Source organism: Ranitomeya imitator, chromosome 6 (genome assembly GCF_032444005.1).
Source record: "Ranitomeya imitator isolate aRanImi1 chromosome 6, aRanImi1.pri, whole genome shotgun sequence".
Lineage (NCBI taxonomy): Eukaryota > Metazoa > Chordata > Amphibia > Anura > Dendrobatidae > Ranitomeya > Ranitomeya imitator.
In genome coordinates, this window is record NC_091287.1 from 72,465,660 (window position 1) to 72,482,978 (window position 17,319).

The 17,319-nt window shown below is 43.9% G+C and overlaps 1 protein-coding gene across 5 annotated transcripts in view; it reads left to right on the forward strand.

Moving 5' to 3' along the window:
• PRKAG2 (protein kinase AMP-activated non-catalytic subunit gamma 2) overlaps nt 1-17,319 on the forward strand; it is a 348,191-nt gene that overhangs the window by 310,196 nt on the left and 20,676 nt on the right. For all 5 annotated transcript variants that reach the window (XM_069729758.1, XM_069729759.1, XM_069729760.1 and 2 more), the window contains one exon: nt 16,092-16,201. In XM_069729758.1, the coding sequence (XP_069585859.1) occupies nt 16,092-16,201 (110 nt within the window). The remainder of the gene's footprint in view (nt 1-16,091; nt 16,202-17,319) is intronic.

Below are 17,319 nucleotides of genomic sequence, written 5' to 3' on the forward strand. Positions count from 1 at the left end.
TTTACCCTGGTTACCATTGTAAATGTAAAAAAAAAAAACACTACATACTTACATTCCGGTGTCTGTCGCGTCCCCCGTCGTCAGCTTCCCTGCACTGTCAGCGCCGGCCGGCCGTAAAGCAGAGCACAGCGGTGACGTCACCGCTCTGCTTTACGGCCGGCGCTTACACAGTGCAGGGAAGCTGACGCCGGGGGACGCGACAGACACTGGAATGTAAGTATGTAGTTTTTTGTTTTTAACATTTACAATGGTAACCAGGGTAAACATCGGGTTACTAAGTGCGGCCCTGCGCTTAGTAACCCGATGTTTACCCTGGTTACCCGGGGACTTCGGCATCGTTGGTCGCTGGAGAGCTGTCTGTGTGACAACTCTCCAGCAACCACACAACGACCTAAACAGCGACGCTGCAGCGATCGGCATCATTGTCTATATCGCTGCAGCGTTGCTTAATGTGACGGTACCAGACTTGCTGGATCTTGTTGTTTTTGTCTTATACCTTGTATAAGGGAATAGACCCACAGTCCCACGACATTGACTGAAGATTAGTGCGCCACTTTCTGCGTAGTAAAGCGGCAGTGTGCGCCGCTGAGCACGAACTATACGAGTCGCCACCAGGCAATGGCTGCACCGGTCACCAGAATGAACGGGCACAAGCCTCAGCACTTTCCCTGGTTTTCTGTTGAGCCCATCTTCAGTCTTGGAGGAGAGCCCATATCCGGCTCTGGGTGCGCACTGCAGCAATATACTATGTGCAGGTCCCGAGAACGCCCAGAAGATCATCTCCTGTGAGTCGCTGACGGAGGTGAAAGTGCAAACATATTTACTGACCTGTCAATATATATAAATCCTGTGCAGGACATAATAGGCGCGTATATAGTACGTCTTTATGTGTAATCAATACTGTAGGAGAGGCTGCAGGAGAAATCCCCATAGATCTGCACATACACTGCTCACCGTGGACGCGGCCTGTTTAATTTATTAGCTATGAGTGACACTGCTGATGCATGAGGATCCTGAAACATTGTGACAACACTCCAGCTAATGGCTGCACTGGAGTATTACGAGCGGTATATGGTGGTGGAAGCCTCGGCAGTGTTTAATCTGGGTCTCAGCAATGAATAGATATATGCATTGTTGGATGAGGATAATATAGTGGACGCTTAAAGGGGTTTTCCAGACCACGCAGGAAACATAATGGACAGTACCCAGTTCGGAGCGGCGGCCACTTTTTTTTTTCCCTGGTGAACGTATTACAAAACCTGAAACTCTCAAGACTCAATGTCTGAACAGCAAAGTGGCTTTGGGATACAAATGAATAGGAAGATTTTATATTTTTTCTAGCGTTTTTCTTGGACGGTGACCCGTTCCAAAAACCTCCCTATACACAGAACCCCGCAGTGTGACCTTTACAAGCTGTAGGACTCTGCTTTGTTTCCTTACCTGTGACTTCCTAGCCTGGCCTGCTGTGAATGGTGTTATCTGGTTTCGCCTGGTTACTTGTGGAGATTCTTTGTGAGCCTTGTTATCTCCTGTATCGGCTTCTGTGCGTCATGGCTTAAAATGGAGAACGTGGGGTGAACATCTCAGATGCCCAGGGAGGTGAAGCTGATCAGTTGTCCATGCCTGCTTGGTGGTCACCAGAATTTCCCCTATTAGCACATGTCTTGTCAGGTGGGAGAATGATTGGGCATGTTGGATCTCAACATGTTTGATCCTTTGTACCTGCAGGAGAGAAGTCTAAGGGGTTTGATGGAGGTTTGTCTTCCACTCCGGATGGTAAAAGCATAGGCTCAGCCATCCACGAGGAAAGTGCCAGTAGGCAATACCTGTGCTCTGAATGATCTTTCTGCCCAAGCCATCTTAAAGGGATTTTTTTTTTTTTACCGAATTAAAAACAAATTCTGATAAATTAAAAGGTGTGTGTGTGTGTGTATATATATATACAGCAGCAACCTGGACAGTCTGCTCCCATAGAAGGTAATGGAGAGAGCCATGCATGTGACTGCGGCATCAGGCTGGACTCTGCATTTGGGGGGATCACCGCTCTGGAGAAAGTTGTGAGTCCTAGGGACAGATCAAGAGGCAATTGGAGTCATGGGAAACTGGATGTACAACATTCTTACGGCAGAACATAAGATGAACGACATCAACAAGCATTGTATAAAGGAGTATTCCAATAATCTGCAGAATAGCTCAATGTCAGATCAGTAGGGACCTGACCCCCATCGCGCTCCCAGATCGGCTCATTGAATGGTCTGTGCTGCATCGGTAATTGCTGTAAATGGTTCAAGTGAATAGAAGAGGGCTTGTTACTAGCACTACCACAACGCATGTTTCATAGATACTTCCTCACGGGACATCCCCTGAGAAAGTATCTACGAAACGTGCGTCGGGGCAGAGGGAAGCACAGACAGACCCTGCTGCATCTTTCATGATTTTCAGTCCTTGACGCCAATAGGCAAAGCCTCTGTTTTTAGAACCTGCCTACAAGTTAAGATATCTGCATGTTAATATAACAGTGGCTACTCGGCTTGTATTTAAAGGGGAAATATAAACCCTTCGTTTCATACACTTGCACTTTTTTATTTGGAAACATCTGATTTTTGATATCTAAAACAAGCATGTTTGAATATAAAATAATATCTGAATAGATACATGACTGTTTATAACTCTAAGTACCCTATATATTCCCTGTTGGATCTCTACATTTTTATTTTTTTTATCTTTTTAAAACTAAATCATTATAAAATATATATGCAAGGGTTGTTTGTTGTGCAGCCCCTCACACAAGAGCCACCTTCTGGTTGTTGTTTTTTTTAATTAAAATCTTGTTTTTTTTTTTTCATTTTAATATGATAAATAAAATATATGGTTTTATACAGGACTTTGCTGAAGTGGTTCTCTATGTAAGCCTTTCCCCCATATGGGATAGAGTAGAGGCAATGTCTTTTTATTTACGTTCTTGTCTATGGTGCCGCATTATGTGGACCCCCTTTGTGATTTCATACTGTAGTATTTTGCATCCATATAATACGCTGTGTATCCGACGAGTGGGAATGTGCCTTAAAGGGATGTGCAGCCATAAGTAGTTGTGTTGTGCTTGCGCCTGACCGCTGTGATGCAACAGGAGAGTCTGCTGTGCTGGTTTTGCTGGATTCCTAGACTCTGGTAAGCAAGGACTGCAGATCCGCTCAAGATTTAATTAAATGTGTACCTATTGTATTTCTTCTATTCAGTCTAAGTGGCTTCAAAGTCCTGTGCTGGTTAATGTCCTCATAAATCTAAGTCAGAACGTTTCTTGTTACCAAATCTCCTACTTTCCTTCAGACGCATGGTAACTACATGCTATTATTACAGCTGTCTGCAACCTCCACTAGAGGGCGCTCTCTGCATAGATTTCTACAGCCCTTATCAATACACATTAATTAGGGGTAGATAACTGGGGGGGGGGGTAAGTTTATTATGTGCAAAGAGGGCTTCTGTTCTACCGTTCCCAAAAAAGATGCTATATGGGAGTGAGACCGATAATCGAGGCCAGTATCCCTCCAGGGCTGAACGTCACCAATTACTGATCCAATTACATCTGTGCCGATGACCTTTACCTCTAGTCATCAACTCATTTACTTTTAGCTTGTGACCTTTAGTTTTAATTTGTGCCTTCCAGACGACACGCTGTCACTTACAATTTTTTAATACTTGTGTCCATCACCTTCATGCAGTTGTGGCTATTGGTCGTTTCTATCGGTGTAATGTGCGGTCCTACAATAGTGGTGACGGCTGATGTCTAAATCCAATATTGGAATATCTCCTAAACTTATACAATGCAAAAGTAAAAAAAAAATGACCAATGTGAATTCACCTCTAATGTGGTTGTTTCTTCAAAAAACAACTCCTATACAGTATGATCCCGGAGCAACCGAAAGTTCGCCCCCTGTCCCGCTTCTGGAAAGCGGCTGATTGCTGCAGGAAGTCGGACAATTCCTTATCTTGATTCTTAAAGGCTATTCTATTAATATTCTATCATCCTCCTATTATTTACCTGAAACATTCATGAGTATCGGGCTACATTCCCACAATGATTATTTGGTGATCATTTCATGTTGCAGCACTTCTGCATCTGGTTACATTACTTGGGATTTTGGTTTTTAAACGCTTTTTTTTTTTTTTTTTTAAATTTGTATTTTTTTTTCCCCTTTCTCTAGTATAGTTTAAGATATCTTTTTTTTATTTTTGGCTTTTGACCACTTTACTGATAGTCCTGTAGATTACATGTATTTTTTATCTTTATCTTTTCATCTAATGCACTTCTATGGGGAAAATCTGCACGTAAAACTCCTTGTACCTGCAAGACAAATTGACTTATTGCCAATTTCAAACACGCACCGCATACAAGAACATACACCGTATATATGAGACTTCCATGAATCCGCTCCACTTTTTTGGAACTGTAAGATGCGTCTTTTCACTGTGCAAAAAAAACCGCAGCATCAAAAACTCATCGTGGGAAAGTAACATAAAGAACCTTCTGCAGAGGCCGATCATCTGCCCTCACCGTTAGCCGGTCTATGGTATGGCATGCTGATCACTGCTTGTTGGGGTAAGGTCACACGTGGCGGTTTTGCTTCTACGCAGCGTACAGTTGTGCTCAAAAGTTTACACACCCCAGCAGAATTTTTGCTTTCTTGGCCTTTTTTTCAGAGAATATGAATGATAACACCAACAACTTTTTCTCCACTCATGGCAAGTGGTTTGGTGAAGCCGTTTACTGTCAAAATACTGTTTTCTCTTTTTAAATCCTAATGTCGCCCATGTGGTTACTGCTCTGCCACCAACCCAAGGTAGTGTAGCGAGGTTGTTCTCTAGCCTTAAAATAATTGGGTCAGATGTGCGGTCACATATGAAAGAGGATCTGATGGAGGCGATACGACTTCTCAGAGCAATTTTTTTTTTTCCACTTACTGCATAGTGTGTAATTGTAAATATGCAAAAGTTGTGGGTTTTTTTTTTTGTTCTAAAGTTGTATTCCAATAAATATATTATCATAATAACGATTAAAATCCTAAAAATTACTACAGTAAATTTATCACTTAAACATGAGCCATGTATGAGGGAGTCTGAGTGGTGGAAATTGAGGAGTCAGAGGTTTGGCTTACCGACTCCACAGCCCTGACAATCACTGCTCTGTACGGTCAGTGGCGGCTGCAGTGCGTCCCGACACTTAAGGTACCGTCACATTAAGCAACTTTCCAACGAGAACGACAACGATCCGTGACGTTGCAGCGTCCTGGATAGTGATCTCGTTGTGTTTGACACGCAGCAGCGATCAGGATCCCGCTGTGATATCGCTGGTCGGAGCTAGAAGGCCAGAACTTTATTTGGTCGTCAGGTCGGTGTGATTCGTCATGTTTGACAGCAAAAGCAACGATGCCAGCAATGTTTTACATGGAGCGAACAACCAGCGAGACCAATAAGTACGTCACTGGATCGCTCCTGCATCGTTCTGCTGTTGCCGGTGTTTGACGTCTCCTAGTGACCTAAACAGCGACGCTGCAGCAATTGGCATCGTTGTCTATATCGCTGCAGCGTCGCTGAATGTGACGGTACCTTAAGAGGGGGTCTCACAGACTGAAAGCGGCTGCCACTGGGAGGAACGTTCATCTCTTGGTAGCTAGGCCGCACACAACGCTGCTGGCCGCTGTACTATCTACCTGCAGATTAGCCCTCTGCAGGTAAATGGCATTTTTTTTTTTTTTTTTTTTTTTTTTTGTGAACTATTCATTTTTAAGATTTTGGGGCCATCAGATGCTTTACTAATGTAGTAGTACTTCAAAGTATCACTACAGCTTTTTCTTTTCCCCCCCCCCTTGCATAAAACGCAGCCCGTTCATCAGTGTCTGTTTTTGCCATCATTTCATCAGTTCAATCAGTGACTTTTTTTTTTTCTTCACTGATTTAGAGAAGGGGGAACAAAAGTCGGCAAAGCGTTTCCTCCTATTCAATATCCAAATCATTTGTGACCATCACAGTTGCAATACAATCCTCATAAGAAGTCATTACATATGACCTGTGACGTCGGTGTCGTGTGACAAATGGCGGTGTAGCCCTAGTGTTGGGGTATGTGCACACGGTGCAGATTCCATTGCGGATTTTTTTTGCACGGATTCTGTTGAATCCGCAGGTAAAATGACCTGCGTTTTACCTGCGGGGTTTTCTCCAGATTTCGCCTGCGTTTTTACACCTGCGAGTTCCTATAAAGGAAAAGGTGTAAAACGCTGCGGATTCCGCACAAAGAATTGACATGCTGCGGAAAGTAAACCACTGCGTTTCTGTGCGGAATTTTCCGCAGCATGGGCACAGCGGATTTGATTTTCCATAGGTTTACATGGTACTGTACATTGCATGGAAAACTGCTGCGGATCCGCAGCATCAAATCTGCAACGTGTGCACATAGTCTCCTCTTTCAGACTGTTACATCTCACTGATGGATTCTCAGTCAGCTCATTGCAAATCTAACCCGGACTCCGACACACAATCAATGCAACATTTTTAATGTGACCCGATTGCAAAAAAAATGATTATTAGTGAGTCAAAATGGGGGACCTGCGATCTTGTTGCTGCTGACTACCATGACATTTTTGTCCGTGACCTTTATTTGCCGGGCTCAGTGTACATTACCACCTTCATTTAAATAATTTAAAAAAGCTTTTAAAGGAGTGTGATATTTAAATCAATGAAAAGTGTGACTCTATTGCCGCTTTGTCACTTCCCCTCCCCCTTCCCGTCTTGCCTCGTTGCCCTAATTCCAGCGTGCACGCTCGTACACTATTTATGTTTCTTGGAACGACCTCTTGGTATTTCTATTTTTCTACACTTCCATTATTTCTAATTGGTGACAATGGAGGCACAGAGAACTGCTGTGCAGCACAAAAAACAAATCTTCAGAGGGAAATAAAGTGCTAAAATAAGGCTGAGCAAATGCTTCCCTGTCTGCTGCCGGGCTGCAAAGATCCCTTTTAGGCCTGTTCTCCATGGGCTTTGTAGTGCTTTCAGCTGGGAACTGTAGTACTAAGTTCTGGAACTTATTAACTTTTTAGCCTCCCCCCTTTAAGGAAATCTTTCCATGTACAGAAATTTATCAAGAGGCATTACTTTCACTAGGAGATGCAGGAAGCTGCAGGGCCGGCATGCCCACCATGTGCTGACCAGTGCCACGTGGTGATGTGACGCTACCTCCTTCATGGTAGGAAGCCATGGATGAAAAGTGGAGGCGCCGAGAAGTCCCAATGTAGCCTCTAAGCCCCTTGTATCTGCCGCAGGGGATCACAAAATCGGATTAATGTCAGTCATGGTGTGATTGGTGTTCCATATCTTCTGTATGTTCGTGGCGTTGGCAGCTCATCACGTTCTTTCATTGTGGCAGTCTTCCTGCTAATTGCAGCCAGTGACTGCATCATGTACCCGCGTGTGATCGCACCCCGTGGCGTCTGATGATGGTAATCGCTATTGATAGAAAACCTAAATCCGCAGGTTCAGTGAGATGTTTGGTCCTTGGCTGGTTACCTGCAGAGCAGACATATGGTCGCCGTTATGGCTCCGTGCCCATTACAGGACACTTGTGAGTCTTTGATTTATTTACTTGGTGAATATAAGGCCCAGATTCATCAGTGCCGCTTCTCCACCTTCAGTATTTGCCTTAATCTCCATACGTTTTTAGACACTTTCTATGCTAAGTCCTTTGGGTTTTTTTCTAGCCAACTTTTCTTATCCAGCTGTTTTTAGATTCATGAAAATTCAACTTTAAGCCCCTTATTTATTATTTATAGGTCACACCAGTCCTCCCTGGAGTAAGGTTTCTGGAAGGGTTTTCAATCTGCAACTTTTTAAAGGCAATCTGAGTTTTTGTTTTTTTTTGCTCTATAATATCAGAGCAGCATCCTGTAGGGTCAAAGAGCCTGATTCTAGGGATGTGTCACTTACTGGGCTGCTTGGTGTAGTTTTTATAGAATCCCTCGTTTCTCTTCTGTAAAGGTAGCAGTGCTTGAAATGCTAGGCGGTGTATAACCCTGCCCACACGCCTGATTGGCAGCTTGCTGATAATGTACACAAGATGCAACCAATCCGTGGTAGGGGCGGGGTTACAGATTAGCCTGACTGGCTTGCATGTGACACCTAGTCTAGCAGAGATAATCTCCTGCTGATAAAACAGATTGTATTGAAACAACACAGCCTAATTATGGGTACCATCACATTAAGCAACGCTGCAACGATCTAGACAACTATGCCGATCACTGCAGCGTCGCTGTTTGGTCGCTGGAGAGCTGTCACACAGACAGCTCTCCAGCGATCAACTATGCGAAGTCCCCTGGTAACCAGGGTAAACATCGGGTTACTAAGCGCAGGGCCGCGCTTAGTAACCCGATGTTTACCCTGGTTACCATTGTAAAAGTAAAAAAAAAAACATTACATACTCACATTCCTGTCGCGTCCACTGGCCTCAGTTTCCCTGCTCTGCGTAAGCGCGCTTGCCGGAAAGCAGAGCGGTGACGTCACTGCTGTGCTTCGCTTTACGGCTGGCGCTGACACTGGGGGACGCAGGGAAGCTGACGCTGAGGAATGTGACAGGAATGTAGGTATGTAGTGTTTTTTTTTTTTTTTGTTTTTTTTTTTTTTTTTTACTTTTACATTGGCAACCAGGGTAAACATCGGGTTACTAAGCGCGGCCCTGCACTTAGTAACCTGATATTTGCCCTGGTTACCAGTGAAGACATCGCTGAATCGGCGTCACACACGCCGATTCAGCAATGTCCGTGGGTGATCCAGCGACGAAATAAAGTGCTGGACTTTCCCCAGCGACCAATGATCTCCCAGCAGGGGCCTGATCGTTGGTCGCTGTCACACATAACGATTTCGTTAATGATATTGTTGCTTCGTCACAAAAAGCAACGATATCGTTAACGATATCGTTATGTGTGACGGTACCTTAAGTGAAACATCCCTGAAATTGGGCTCAATTGCCCCAATATTATGCTGCTAACGAATTAAATATAAAAAACCTGACAGATTCCCTTTAAAAATGTGCTACTTTTGATACTAAAGTCACAAAACTGTATGGATTGCCATGTCTAGACCGGCTGTCTGTTTATTGACCTGATCTGCCTGCCGGGCATATGAGGCTACCGGGGTCCGGTCTGTACCTGGACTGTGACACTGGCCTTATACCTTTAGATTGTCACCCCGAGCTGGGAAGGGATATGTGGAATTTAACCTACCGTAATTCTCTTGGCCACTCCATCTTGTAGCCGTGAATGGTTTCACTGTCTCCAGCCATGACTGAACACTTTGCTCAGTCATTAAGATGTTCTTAAAGGAGAATTGCATCTTCATGAAAAGGGTTAATAGTTATACAATGTTTTCTGTATCAGCCCTTCATAATTTGCAAGAGCTCTGCTTGCAGCCACTCAATGGAAACCTTCACTGTTTACTTCCAAAGGATGAAAATTTGTCTTGCTGGCCCCACGAGTGCTTGACTAGCCACACTAGTCATCAGAGACGTCTTGTCACTTGCTGAGCTCCTGTGTGCACGCGACCAGGGCAGACTCGTGTCCAGTAAGGGTATGTTCAGGAGACCCAAAGTGAGTGAGATCCAACCAGATCTCATCCACACGCCGCACTGCAGATTCTAAATACGCTGTCAAATTATGCTGCAAATTGTCACCAGTTATTTAATCCGTATTCCAGCATGTATCAATTTACCAGGTGCAACAGTTGTGATCCCGGTTTTCTCTGCTGCAGTGCTCAAATGCTGAGTTGTTTGTAACTCCGCCCACACCACTGAGTGACAGCTTTGGGGCGGTGTTAAACAGCAGTTGACAAGGAGGCACAGGATGCCTAGTCCTGTAGTGATAATCTTCTGCTGATAAAACACTGACTTTATTGAAATGGCAAAATACAGCCTAGTAAATTATAGTTTGTTTCCAGCGACGTATCTGCCCCTACATCATGCTGCTCTGTTACATAGCAAAAATCTGCTGACAGATTGACTTTGGGGTTATTCTCACTTTAGCAGGTTATCGCCTACCTACAGAATAAGTGATAACTTTTTCAACTATTGGTTCCCCGCTGATCCCAAGAATGGTACTCTGCAGTTCCCGTGCAATGGCTATAGCTGTAATCATTGTTGATGGAACCACCAGAGATGGCTGAATACAGCTACCAGTCAGACCCCCATAGTGCATGGGAAGCCCAGTCTTTGAATTGGTGGGGTTTCCCAGCTTCAGCATTTCTCCCCCCCTGTCATAAGCAAGAGAACAATTTTAGGATTGGTATTTTATGTGCTCTTCTTAATTCATATATCTTTGTAGTAAAATGCCGCAAATCTAAAAGTTCACAGCCCTCCGTAACCTTGACTTTTTTTCCCCATTCACATCAATTGATGAACGCTGACCGAATTGGCATGCTGCGTATTTCAAAGAATGTTCAGCATCTCAAAAAAGCACAAGGGGGTGAAATACGCAGCATGTGAATGAGTCTTTTCTTTTTTTTTTTTATTTTTTTTTTTTAACCTCGTTTACTTTGCTGGTTCTGTAAAATACAATGTTTTGGCTGCAGAAAAATACACAGAAAAAAAATGCTGAAAAAAAACATCACGGGAGAACATGCATTCACTTATAACACAAATTATGACACAAAGTAATAGTAATCTATTAAAGCAAATGCTCTCCTGCTTGGACACCTTGTTCTGAAAAGTTTCAGGAGGTAAAATAATGAATTACTCTAAATTTGGTGCAAAAAATAATGTAATTTCTTCTTGAGGCTTTTTTGTTTATACAACCTAAACTATAAAAATCTTCAATATATACAATACATAGACTTAAGAATAGTGGTGACTTTATATATTGAGGCCACAAGTAAACATTTGTCAACCCTGGTCCCACTACCCTATAATTTTCTGCTCCGGTCTGACTGATCGTTCTTTCTACACATCTATAAAAAGGTTGAGGCTGGCTGACTGCGTACCTTCTACACATCTATAAAAAGGTTGAGGCTGGCTGACTGCGTACCTTCATGGCTGTACCACATCTAGGTTTAGTGAAGCTTCCCTTGGGAGATCAGTGAAGCTTCCCTGGGGAGATCAGGCAGTAGGGAATTCTTCAGCGGACGTATGAGACATATACAGTATATCAGGCTGGTTACGATGTTCATGCCAGGTCTGAACTATTTATACTTCTGTGTATAAAAACTGTTCTCTTGCATTGTTGTCACCCCCATCGCTGTACCTAACCTACATAAATCTGGAATGTCTTGATATGATCTTAATTTTCTTGTTGTTTTTGTATCAATTTAACATTCTACCTGATGCATGGGAATAAGGGAAACCCAATGTAGACCATACTTGCCCTGTCGGCCCTCCTGACATGTCTTGGGGAGCAAATGACCAATCAATTCTCGAAGATGGTGTGTTAGAAGCAGGGAAACAAAAGGGTTACTATAAAGATCTGGTGATTTTTGACAAGTCATATTGTGCTGCCTAGGTCAGAGAATCGCCAAAATAACTGGTCTTGTTATAGTCACTAGTATGCAGAGCTATGGTAGCACTTGCTGCTGAAGGTTATGCTGGCCACAATAGTATGATGTGAGGACACAGCATTGCAGCCTGCAGTATATCTGGGTACATGCCGCCATATAAATCAGCGTGCCCATGCTGACCGCTGTTCACTGCCACGTGTCTGAGCCTCAGTGGGATGTGCTGGAAAAGAAGTTTGATCCATTGAAACCAGTCAGTGCAACAAACTCCTTGGTGCTAGATGCCAAAGGACCCACCTTCAGAGATTTGGTGACCTCGATGAATCAAAGCTGCTTTGTCTGAACAGGCAACGTGCATTTTCACCGGTAATTATCAGGAATAAGTGACATATTATATTGTAGTGTGAACAGACCTGACAAACAAGCAAAATACTGAATAATAATTTTTAAGCAAAACTGATATTGCCTGCCAAACCTCGCTCTCGGCAGCACATCGGCCTGTGTAGGATTAATTTGCAAAATGTGACACTTGGCAGGATAAATGCTGCATATCTGAATAGGTGAAAAATGCTGAAAGTGACTCCCTGCAGAATTGGAAAATAAAAAATGCTTCGGTTCAAATTCGCAAGAAAAAAAGCGACGTTTGCACAAAAATTCAGAAATCTCTCATTGTACTGTATACTGCAGTGTGTTTGAAGGCATGTCCACTGCAAATACTCCACTTCTACAATGTGAACGTGCGATTACTCTCTCCAGTACGGGTATTACATGACCACTGAGCCGCGTACATGTGGCCAATCGGCCGACGTTTCATGGCCTCGGTTGGCTAATGTAAACAAGCGCTTGGCCAAGTGGTTTTAATGCTTTGGCTGACTGGGTTTTCCTCCGCTGTCACTCTGCCAAGATCTTATTTTAATACAATGGAATTGCAAAACTCTTACTTTTTAATTAAACCGCGAAGAGACAAAAATGCCTGGAGTTGAGGCTGGTAGGTGACAGATGGCAGCGCTGGGATTCCTGGCCGTACTGCTCCTTCTGTAGAAGTGACACAGCGGCATGTATGAGATTACTATATTCTATTAGGTTGTCCTAAAATGAAGACTTCCTCTCTGGTCTGGATGATTTCCATGTGACCTGAAGGAAACTTACGGTAATTAAAAATCTATGGTGATGAGATGTGCAATGCCTCCATCCGCAGGTTCTGAATTCATCAATTGAAAGACATTTTGTTTGGCTCCCATTCACACTTCACTCCTCTGACGCCACTCCTGGCTTTTTTATTTTTTTGGGTGGTGTTAATGCCACCACAGCGCCATCACACTGTTTATGGCCGCTGCCCGGAGCTGCAGTTCAGTTAATACGCTCTCCAATAGGGGTGTATACATTTGATAGTGTGTATAATCTGCTGTGCATTGTAAAATGAAGCAATCACTAACCAGGTTGGGGTTAGTCCTGTCCTTAAGTGAAGAATGCTTGTACGTATCCCCCGTCCCTTATAAACTTGGTAATCCAGGGATCTGGGACCAAATTGTAGCAGATGCTGGCACAGACCACTGCATTCTGCGCTCTGTCATTTTAACAATGTGTATGTTCTCTAAGGCTGCTTTCACACATCAGTTTTTTACCATCGGGCACAGTACGTCAAATGTTGGAAAAAAAAACAAAAAACGGATCTGTCGTAGATTGTGAAACTGATGCAACTGATCCATTCAACGGATCAGACTAGCTGATCCAGCTAATTGGATCCTAACAAAATCGGAGCATGCTCAGTTAAGAAAAAAGAAGGAATCCGTCGCCATAGGGTTCCATTATAGTGGACGGCGACAGATTGGGCCTAACGGCAAAAAACTGATGTGTGAAAGCAGCCTTAAAGGAATGCATGGGGTGCAGCGGAGGCGCTGGATGTAAGATGTAAGTCTGCTGTATTGTGTGTGTGTGTGTTGTTGTTTTTTTTTTTTTTTTTTTTTAAATACATAACATAGTATTGTAGTTCCCCCATCCCCTTTACAGTAACATAGTTAGTAAGGCCGAAAAAATACATTTGTCCATCCAGTTCAGCCTATATTCCATCATAATAAATCCCCAGATCTACGTCCTTCTACAGAACCTAATAATTGTATGATACAATATTGTTCTGCTCCAGGAAGACATCCAGGCCTCTCTTGAACCCCTCGACTGAGTTCGCCATCACCACCTCCTCAGGCAAGCAATTCCAGATTCTCACTGCCCTAACAGTAAAGAATCCTCTTCTATGTTGGTGGAAAAACCTTCTCTCCTCCAGACGCAGAGAATGTGCCCGTCACCTTCCTTGGTATAAACAGATCCTCAGCGAGATATTTGTATTGTCCCCTTATATACTTATACATGGTTATTAGATCGCCCCTCAGTCGTCTTTTTTTTCTAGCCTAAATAATCCTCATTTTGCTAATCTGTTTTTGTTTCTCCTTTTGGATGTTCTGCTAGTCAAAAATACAGAAAAATCCATGAGAACAAATTCTGGGCACACTGAAATATCTTGGGAAATAAGCTAATTAGCTTAATTGTCAAAAGTACAGTGATTATGGGAAATTAAAGCATCTGTGTATTACGAGATCTAGAAGGATGTGTATGTATACACTAAAATCCCACATCCTAGATGTCACTGAAAGATTCCAGTTCCAAATCTTTATTCATTACATAGTAGAATGTGTTGAGAACAGTAAAACATAAAAATGATCAACGTAAATCACAAAGTCCCACGGAGGTCTGGATCTGGAACGATGCTCAAAATCAAGTGGAAAATCAGATTACAGGCTGATCCAACTTCATGATAAGATGGCTGTGCCGGCTGGTGGTGAGAATTTGTGTGAACCTCAGGATTTCGCAGGGAAAACACTTCTGTAGAGTCGTCATATCTCCAAGTCGGGTCCACGTCTAGATTTTCACAAAATAATGAAATGTGAGGGTACAAATCCCGCAGCCCAGTTCAACACTACAGGTCAAATACATTTTGCAGTGTGGACAGAAGGAAGGTTTCAGAAGATGAACGGTGATGGTTTTCTGTGGGCAGCTCCATTATGTCTGTTCCCTAGGGATACATTGTACTGCCTGCATTACACGTTTTACACTTTAAACCCCCTTTAATCTGATATTGACGGCCAACCTTTCTGCAATGTAGAGATATGGGAAGGTATATATGTCCGTGTAGCATCTGCTGACATATCCAATCCATAGGAGATCTCCTGACATGTTAATCTACTATATAATTGTCTGAGGGTCACTTCCGTCTGTTCTTCTGTCTCTGTCACGGTTATTCATTCGCTGATTGGTCTCGTCAGCTGCCTGTCATGGCTGCCGCGACCAATCAGCGACGGGCACAGTCCAGAAGAAAATGGCCGCTCCTTACTCCCCGCAGTCAGTGCCTGTCGCCCGCATACTCCCCTCCGGTCACCGCTAACACAGGGTTAATGCTGGTGGTTAACGGACCGCGTTATGCCGCGGGTAACGCACTCCGTTACCGCCGCTATTAACCCTGTGTGTCCCCAACTTTTTACTATTGACGCTGCCTATGCGGCATCAATAGTAAAAAATGTTTAAAATTTAAAAAAAACCTGCTATGCTCACCCTCCGTTGCAGCTCGTGCCGGCCGCCATTTTCCGTTGCAGGTTCCGGTGGCAGAAGGACCTGCCATGACGTCAGTCATGTGACCGCGACGTCATCCCAGGTCCTGCGCTAATACCAACCCTGGGATCGGAACCTGCCGTGAACTACAAGGGCTCCCTCGGAAAGGTGAGTATATGTTTATTTTTTATTTTTTCACCTGTGACAAACCTGGCTGGGCAATATACTATGTCACTGGGCAATATACTACATGGCTCTGTGCTGTATACTACGTCACTGGGCAATATACTGCGTGGGCTGTGCAATATACTACGTAGCTCAGCAATATACTGTGTGGCTGGGCAATGTACTATGTGTGTGGCTGGGCAATATACTACGTGGACATGCATATTCTAGAATACCCGATGCGTTGGAATCGGGCCACCATAGTACTTGTAATATCCATGAATTGATCGGTTTTCGCTCACTTTTTAGAACGGTTATTTTGCCTAAAAATGTAAGAATAATCTGCATGTCTCCAATTGGGAGGATGTCCGTACAGTGTGGCCCGGTCCAATCAGACCTCGCACCATTAGGCTGTGTGTGTGGACACGCCACTTTGAAAATGAGTGGTAATATCTAGTTCTCAATTTATTCACTATGGAGGAATGACAACAGAACTCTAAAAAGATGCTCCGGAATAGTTTCCTTCCCCCCCCCCCCCCTTTAGGAAATACAAGTATCTACTTAAGTAGGAGTGGTGACCTAATTGCCAGGGTCATCATTCCACCATCTGTCCAGGCGAAAATGGGCCACAGTGCCAAAGGGAGAGAAAAGCAAATGTGTGGTGGTGGGTTTGTTTTATGTACATGGGGTCCTCCAACATGGCGGCTGACAGTTCAGCATGACTATATCATGGTTTTTCAGTGATTCTCGCTATTACTCGGCTCTATCCAAGTATCATACTGACTCTGACTTTTCACTTCCAGCTGTTGAAGAATCGGAGAGTGACATATACATGCGCTTCATGAAATCCCACAAGTGTTATGACATTGTGCCCACCAGCTCCAAGCTTGTTGTATTTGACACTACCTTACAAGTGAGTTTTCCTGTTATTGCTATTTCTACTAAAGGCTAACGATTAAATTATGTAAGAAGAGACAAAAAAAAGTGTAAAAATGAGTCTCTATAGTGATGCTGTAGACTTGAGTTCCCAAGTATTGCCATAATGGGGGTCCGCTTGCCTGAATGAGATGGGTGCAGCGGTCTGATCTGCCGGTGTCCAGATCCTGGATGTGCATTAATAGTGTGACGCTCTACTGATCTCACACCGGGGCTTTTGTATTTCCCATTTTCTCCCTGTTTTGCAGCCAGGAGGCGTTGAATGGCGCAGCAGATTGTGCATCCATGAACAGTGTACATAATGTCTAGAGATTTCTTAGGCTACTTTCACACTGGCGTTTTTTTTAATACGTCGCAATGCGTCATTTAGGGGAAAAAACGCATCTTGCAAAGTTGTTTGCAGGATGCGTTTTTGCCCCATAGAGTTACATTACCGACGCATTGACAGACGTCGTAACCGTCTTGCGACGGTTGCGCCGTGTTGTGGCGGACCGCCGGGAGCAAAAAATATTAAATGTAACGTTTTTTGCAGCCGACGGACCGCTTTTTCCGACCGCGCATGCGCGGCCGGAACTCCGCCCCCACCTCCCCGCATCTCACAATGGGGCAGCGGATGCGCCGGAGAAATGCATCCGCTGCCTCCGTTGTGCAGCACAACAAACGCTAGCGTCGGAATCTTGGCCCAACGCAATGCGACGGGCCGAATCCGACGCTAGTGTGAAAGTAGCCTTAGTGACTCGGCAATTTTTGTTTGTGTCTGGTTTCTGGGTCCAGAAATTAAATCTCGCGCTCATAAAAAATGGTTTTCCTATACTCTCCTATTGGTGACGTATCCTTAATATCAGGTAAGTTGGGGTCCAACACCCCCCACTGATCGGCTGTCATCTGCTCCGGTGGTGGCTGGATGAATAGTGTGCGCTGAGCGAACCGCCACAGTATCACACAGTTTAGTGACCGCTGAACTACCAGCAGCGACTACCAAATGGTGGTCCGCCCTGCACAATGTTTACACATACTAAGGATGGGTAATAAAAACAAAAAAACAAAACAGGATGATTTACAAGAAAATCCATTCAATCAATCTGCCAGGAACTA